Consider the following 8,038-nt stretch of genomic DNA (forward strand, 5'->3'; position numbering starts at 1 on the left):
AAAATATTCCTAGCATTTTGTGCATACAGAAATAAAATTAAGAGTACTTTTAAATACCCAAATAATACTGATCTGCTTAAAATTCCCAACCATCTTTTTGTAATACTCTTTAAAATCTAAATTACTTTCTAAATATCTACATTTTTTTATTAAATACTGTAAATTAACGTCATTATCATAATAAACATGCTATGCTTTAAAAAGATATCGTATACATATTATACTTTAGGCACTTGAAATGGTTTTCAATTTGTTTTCTTAAGATGTATTTTGTATTAATATTTATTATTAATTAGTTTCAGATTCTCTTATTTAAATACCATCTTTTCACTGTAATTTTTAATGAAGTATTTTATTATTACTCTAATATCATTTGAAATTATTAAAGAGTAATAATTATGATAAATAAAATTTACTTTAAAAGTAGATAAAATTACACTATTAAAAATTAAGACTAATTTCAAAAAATAAATAATCCAATAGAATTACTTTAAATGGCACTATAAAATAATTTACTAAAAGTTGGTCGTTTTGAACGTAATACCAACAAATGACTCCACATATTATGAGATCATTCGATACTTTCCTTATTTAAAAACTATCCAAATTAAGAAAAATAATATAAAACTACTTTAAAAATAATTAATAAATATGTTTCGCTTTTTTACATTACAATTATTTATAAAACTATTAGTCCAAGAGTTTAACGACAGTAAAAAAAGGATGAAACTGTCTAACGATTGTTCAATGATTGAAGGGTGTGGCACAAAAAAAAATTAGTAAAAATAAATGTTAATCAGAATTACGAAAACCTGAACAAATTAAGTCGATTAGTATAGTAGACCGGTTACTTTATAAATTTTTATAATCAATATACACTTGCCTTTTTTATTATCACAAGTTATTTTTTTTTTTCGTACGTAACTTGTACTTGTACTTTTACGATTTCACATCAAATAATTTAGATTTAAAATAAGAATTTTGATGTTTCTTTATTCGTGCGATCTGTCTCGCAATCGGTTATTCATAAATAACTGAGGTAATTTGACCTATTACATCCTCCTTATCCAATTACACTTTGTAATCACTTACGAATTTAAAATTGAAATAAATCTAAAAAGAATTACGAAAAATACTGTAGAAAAGAAAAGAACAGAAAAATAAATGCTGTATGCCTCACAAATTGTAAATAAAATTTGTTCACATTATTAAAAATACTTTTCAGTTTTAGACTTCCTTTTGGTTCTTAAAATTTAAAATACTCTTGTATATTGAAGATATTAATGAAGTTAATGTGGTAATATCTATATTATCATATTTATTAGAAAATACTTTCACATTCATTCAAAAAATCATATAGATGATATGCAGTTTTATAGATGACCCCGGTGGTATGGATCGTAATTCGTTAAGTATTTATCGGTGAGAAGTCTCGAGTTTTCTATTACCGCTAAGTGGCGAGCGTTTTCATTAGTTAACAGTCGCGTGTTATCATTTGCGAGCAGTCGATTATCAGTTACGCTCGTCAACAGTCGCGTATTGTCGTTAATGTTCGGTAATAGACGAGAATCATTTGTCGAGAGCAACCGAGCAGTATCATTAACAAGAAGACGGGGTGGATCAACCACGTGACTCAAGAGACTTCGTTCCGAATGCTCATCTATCAAACCTGTTCGATTGTCCGTGAGCAAATGAACGGTGTCCGATAGCATTCTAGTAGCGTCACTTGCTAGCATCCTATTTTCTTGTTGCTGTTGTTGCTGCTGTTGTAGCATGCGTTGCTGTGCATCATGCTGTAACATTCGATTGTCGTTCGGTTGCATGAGACGAGCCGAAACGGCTGCCTGATGATCTACGACACTGGTATATTTTTGTTCGTTTGATGATACCTCGTATTGCGTCAAACGCGGTTTGGTGTTGTCTTGAGAAGTATATTTAGGAGATGGGGCGTGAACCTACATAAGTATTGAGACATTTCTAATTACAAATCCATGATTTAAACATATGTTAAGGTAGACCGCAAAATAGTTATATTAATTTTCCAAACTTATAATTAAGGCGTATACGCATTAGAGAGGTAATAATATTACGAAGAAACCTTAAAGTTAGCTATTTAATATATGCTTGACTTTTCTTGACTATTCCCTACTATTCTATTTATACTACCAGTAACGTTGCTTACATAAAGAACTAAAGAAGTCACTTGTAAATGTAAAGCAGACGCTAAATTAATGTTATATATTTTAAGTAAAATTTTTTAGATAATTTTAAAGTAAAATTTACTTATATAAGCTTTGTACGTTATAGGAATTTTAAATTGTACTAAAAATTCGCAAAGTTTAGTCAATAACTTCATATACAGTTAAATGTAAAAATTATAAGTAATCGATCATAAATATGATAAATGTTCCAAAAATCACCAATTTCATCATTTTCGATTTTTGGTAGCCACAACCCTCACTTTTGAAAACTTTTTTAGATATTTTTATACAAGATTAAGTTTCTACTGAGTATAAAATCATACCTTCATGTGAGTATTTAAAGTACTAGATTGTGAAAAGGCCTTTCCACATGTAACACATACGTATGGTCGCTCTCCCGAATGAACTCTCATATGTCTTAAAAGAATCGTATTAACGGTGAAGCCCCGGCCGCAAACACTACAGACGTAAGGCCTCTCTCCTGTATGGTTTCGCATATGATACTTCAACTTCATTACTGTAGTAAACCTAAAAAACAATAAAAAACCTATGTAAAATATGTATGTATGCACTACTTCCAAGTTAACTTAGAGTTTAATTAATTTACCTTTTATGACAAACCGAACATTCTATTGGTTTTTCAGTACCATGCAATCTTTTATGACTTGTTAAGTCCCCCGACTGTCTGAAAGCTTTTCCGCAAAAGTCACAAACAAAGGGTCGTTCATTTGTGTGAGTTCTTAAATGAATCTTTAAACTCGCTTTCGAAACGTAACCGTTTTTACATATTTCGCAAGTGAATGGCCTTTCACCTGAAATGAAAATTAACTTAGTAAATAAACCTTTTCTAAACATATCATTTGTGCTACTCAATTTTTAAAAAAATGTTTATTTCAACTTGATGAAAATTTGTTCTTTTTTAAGATAAAAAAGATTATTTCTATTTTGACGTTTTGATAGAATTGCAGAATACTGAACCAAGTACTAATTGCACAATGTAACTTGTTTTTACTATTAATTATTTAATCCTTATAATTTTATAAAATAAATAATATAACGAAAATTAACGATCAGTAATTGCAAGACGAAATTACGAAATAGTTGTTGTTCAATGGCTTCAATTACTCCAAAAATCAATTTCTTTAAAGCATTCAGATTGTTCATTTATGTGGACGTTTATCTTCATCAATTTCGTTGTCCTAATATTTAGTTGCTTTTTAATGTAAGAAATCTTCTACATTTTTTAGAAATCCCAAAGACATAACTGAACTTTCTTGTAACTATGCATTTTACTTCCACTCCACGATCCCAAGACTTATTCGCACGTTTAACACCCAACCTACCGATTTATGAGAAACTATATCCATTGTAACTTTTGAAATTAACCTAAAGCGTCACTTTTCTATTACATAATTTTGTTCCAATGAAATTTTCTTTTTGTGTTTAAATCCTTATAATTTTGTTTTAATTTTTTTTTGTAATTTAAAATTTATTTTACACTGAAACGCCGACTATGTGCGTCAAAATTTATTTGTATATAGCTCTAACTCTACTTTTATATCCCCTGCATATTAATATTTTTTATAGGTTTATTATTTTCATATTGTACTCCTATGTCAATGGAAGTCAATAAGAACTAGGCGAAATAAGTTGGTAGGACACTTTCTCAGGCATGAAGGTCCAGTCAGAGACATATTAGAGGCAGAAGCAGAAATTAAAAGGAGTAGAGGTAGACCTACATTAGATTACTGTTCGCAAATAGTTAAGGATGTGGAATGTTCTAGTTTTAGGGAAATGCGAAGATTGACTCAGGATAGGAAAGAGTGGAGGTGCGTGTCTAACCAGTCCTAGGACAGACGACCTTAAGTTGATCACTCTTATGTCAGCACCGCTTCCATTTTATTTAGTATTGCTATTTGTCAATCCTATTACTACTAATTAATATGTAAAAAATGGCATCCCCACCTTCAACTATAAACAACAATAGTCTCTAGTGGGTAAAAACAGTCAAACATATTTTCATCTAGAGCCTCACACAATAAGCGTTTGTAATAAAGCAGAACATAAAAGACAAAGTGAAGATAGTGTATTTTACCAATCGCAATCAAAAGTGTTTTACTTCATACCTGTATGAGTTCGTAAATGTAGATCCAAATTGAAACGTTGGGGAAAGCATTTTCCACAAACAGTACATAGAAAAGGTCGATCTCCAGTGTGCTGTTTAATATGAGCATCTAAAGTTGTTGCATCAGGAAACTCACTTCTACAGTAGTCACAGATATGTTTGAGTAATGCAGGATCACCTTCTTTCTTTTCATGTATTTTCATATGCTTCAATAGACTATTTTCAGCATAACATCCCTTGTTACAAATCTTACAGACAAACGGTTTCTCTCCAGTATGCTTAAGCATATGTTTGTTTAGAAGAGTGGCATGAATGAATCTTTTTTTACATATTTCACATTCATGTGGCTTTTGTTCATCAGGCATATGTGTCCTCATGTGATTGTTTAAATAATTTTCTTCTGTAAAACCCCGTGGGCAAAGTTTACATTTATAAGGTCTATCTTCTATGTGTGTTCTTAGATGCTTACGAAATGATTTGAGATTAATAAATTGCTTTTTACAAACATTGCACTGATGACAATTACGTTTCAACTGCTTTATAACACCTGAAACAAGAAATAAAAATTTTTAAATTCAGATATACTAACGCATTACAATTTAAAATAATTCAATCACGGATAACATATAATAAACAAAGTGTAACATTTTCTGTTAAATATAAAATTATGAACCTGAAAGCTATATTTATGACTAGCTGCGTCTGCGACTTTACCCCTTGGGATTCAGTTTGTTACTATAATAGTAATATTTTATCAATTTGTAAATTAATTGTTGGGACTTTTCTACTGACCCTTTTAAGCTTTACAGCTTATTGACGTGAAACATCTCTCGTTTTCCCTTCGCACTGAGCTCGTATACCCATAGTGTAGTATGTATGAAATATGGAGACTATACTGTGTATGGCCTCCATAGAATGGTGAGTTGTCATTCATACATACATATCCTTCTATGCATATTTTCTGTATAATAGTTTCGATTTTTGATGTTTCACATCTCCCACGGGTCCCCAAGACGGCTCAATTTTTTATAGAAAGCAAACATATTTATATTATACATATATCCCTTATTGTTAAGGCAGCGTTCATAAAGAACGTATTCACGCGACCGTTTTTTTTTTACAGTTTTATTATTAATATACTACAACATACTTGTTTTTGTTAAAATTGATTCTTTATAGGATGTTATAAAGATAGTAATACTTTTCTTTAAGTGCTACCTTTCTAACTGTCTTGCAAATGCAAACAAGCTTGTTTAATAAAATACAATAGGGTGTAGAATAATAATTTCTGCTATACTTGTGCATTACTTACAGTCAAGTTTACATTTTTGCAACTTACAAATTTTGTTTAGTAAGAATTTTTTGAAACCATGCTTACATGGTATACTTAATTTACTATTATTTACAGTGATTAAAAAAAAATTGATATTTTTTGTCCAATAAAAGAATTGTGATTTTTTTACCTGGTTTTACTGAAATTTTGGCCAATAGTTTCTTTTTAGATAGTTTTCCTTTACTCAGTTTAGTTGATACCAAAAGCTGTCTCTGTGCTATAATTTTTTCATCTGTTGATGAAATAACGGCCGGTGTTTCCAAAAATGGAAAATCTTGTTTAAAGGAATCATCACTATCATTAGAAGAGTCATCCAACCCAAAATTATCCAAAAGTAGAGCAGAAGCATAAAAATCTGTGTTCTGTTGATTCTCACTTANAGTGATATGAAATCATAATTATTTTCATAGACTCCTTATGTATCAAATACATTTAAATAGATTAATTATTTAAAAACCAAATATTTCATTGCTTAGATAAATATCAAAAACCAAGTGAAAGACATTCATCTACATTAGCAACGTTAAATGTTATGAAATCATAATTATTTTTTTTGGCTGCATATGTACAAAATAAATAGATTATTTCCTTGAGATCGAAAAATTTAGTTGTTAAAAAAAAATCGACTCGCAGTGTAACATTTCGGTCTTTATCTAGATTGCAGCGCCATCATGTAATTTCAGGCATTGTTACCATGATAACTTCAATTTAAAATACCTGTGATTTTAAACACCAATAGCAAACTATTCATTCTTTACATAGGCCACCCACTTCACTGCAAAGTATTCGGAGCACTAGGCTACAGTAGCAGTTTTGAATTCCTTTCTTATTGAAGAGTTAGCTTTCAATATCAGGGTTTAAAATATTCACTAGTAAGTTTTAACCACATAATATCTGTCCACCAACGACTATTTTATTACATTTGGGTACTACTTTAGGTACATGTCATTTATCAAGAGATAAATACTGCATTTTTAAATCAGACAGGGGCTGAAGATCATGCATAATTTCGAACTATAAAATATGTTTTGCTGATGTCTCACAATAAGTTTAATATATTTTGGTACATTCAGCTCGTTTAATAAGTGATTAAATTATTAAAAGAAATAAAAACGAAGTTTTTAACTTGGGGGTTGAAGGTGCATCCCGGTAATTTCCAACTATAAAATTTTACTGATAACTTTAATACGTTTTAGTACTTTTAGTGCGTTTGATAAGGGAGAAACCTATAGGGAAATAAAACCAACGTTTTTAGATTAGGGGTTGAAATTGCAAACCGATGATATTCAAGCATAAAATTCTATTCATAACTTACAAATAAGTTTCACGAAAAATTTTACTTGCCTCCACAATACTATTTCGGTCATAACGATTATTATCTAAAGTATACAAAAGATTACTAAAAAAGTGTTTGAACAATATATACTATTACAAAGAACGGGGTGGGGGATCATGATAACAATTTACACAAAATCAAAGGGGAATTATGAGACACTAATTCTAGTTGATTATTAACTAGATTACAATTATTGTGAACAGCTTTAGAAGTTTTTCATCAGAAATAGTTTTCTGCTTTTTGGGATGATGCCATGTAAAACATTGTCAAAGCAATTAAAATTTTTCATGGAACTTATTTGTTTTCTTCTCTTCGTTTTTTTTTTTTAAAGTGCACTATGTAAAGTTTAGTTTTAGGGAGAAATTAATTTATCAAGAAATAAAAACGACGTTGTTCGATTGGAGGTTGAAACTTCATTCCAGTAATTTCCAGCTATAAAATTCTTTTCACCAGTGCACTGTAACAACCTTAATGTATTTTACTACTTCCAAACGTTTTTAAATTGAGGCTGGAAACAACACTATGGTGATTTCCAACTATAAAATTCTTTAAACTGATGCCTGACATGAACATTAATATCTATATTTTGCAACTTTCAGCTTGTTCAATAAAGGAGAAATTATAAAATTATTTTGAATCATGGTCCTTAACAACATTAATACATTTTGGTATCTTCAGCTTATTTTAGCTTGTTTATTAAGGGGTAAATGAATTTATCAATATATAAAAACAAAGTTTATAAACTGGGGGCTGAAAATGCACCCAGGTAATCTCCAACAATAAAATTCTTTTCACCGATTTAACTTTATCGTTTATAAGGCAGAAATGGTAATTTTTTACTTTAGTTGACATTGGAATTGAGACATGAAGTTTACTCAGGTAGGTAGTACTCACCGATTAAATAACTTTAGGAGCCTGTATCTCAAGCTACATTGGTTTCCGCACGGAATTAATGCTACCACACGATTCTACTTGGTGAGTACTACCTACCTGACTAAACTTCATGTCTCAATTCCAATGTCAACTAATGTAAAAAATAACCA

The 8,038-nt window shown here is 30.0% G+C and overlaps 1 protein-coding gene across 2 annotated transcripts in view; it reads right to left on the reverse strand.

The window, feature by feature from the left end:
• Window positions 1-1,190: 1,190 nt before the first annotated feature.
• Window positions 1,191-8,038, reverse strand: part of LOC108740594 (zinc finger protein 2 homolog) — a 14,694-nt gene continuing 7,846 nt past the window's right edge. The window contains exons 3-7 of one of the 2 annotated variants that reach the window (XM_025975666.1): window positions 5,790-6,014; window positions 4,328-4,873; window positions 2,809-3,013; window positions 2,525-2,729; window positions 1,191-1,955 (exon numbers count right to left, since the gene is read on the reverse strand). In XM_025975666.1, coding sequence (XP_025831451.1) covers window positions 1,374-1,955; window positions 2,525-2,729; window positions 2,809-3,013; window positions 4,328-4,873; window positions 5,790-6,014 — 1,763 coding nt within the window. In that variant the 3' untranslated portion in view covers window positions 1,191-1,373. The remainder of the gene's footprint in view (window positions 1,956-2,524; window positions 2,730-2,808; window positions 3,014-4,327; window positions 4,874-5,789; window positions 6,015-8,038) is intronic. The other variant, XM_025975665.1, reaches the window with a different exon arrangement.

Source organism: Agrilus planipennis, unplaced genomic scaffold, assembly GCF_000699045.2.
Source record: "Agrilus planipennis isolate EAB-ADULT unplaced genomic scaffold, Apla_2.0 scaffold250, whole genome shotgun sequence".
Taxonomy (NCBI): domain Eukaryota; kingdom Metazoa; phylum Arthropoda; class Insecta; order Coleoptera; family Buprestidae; genus Agrilus; species Agrilus planipennis.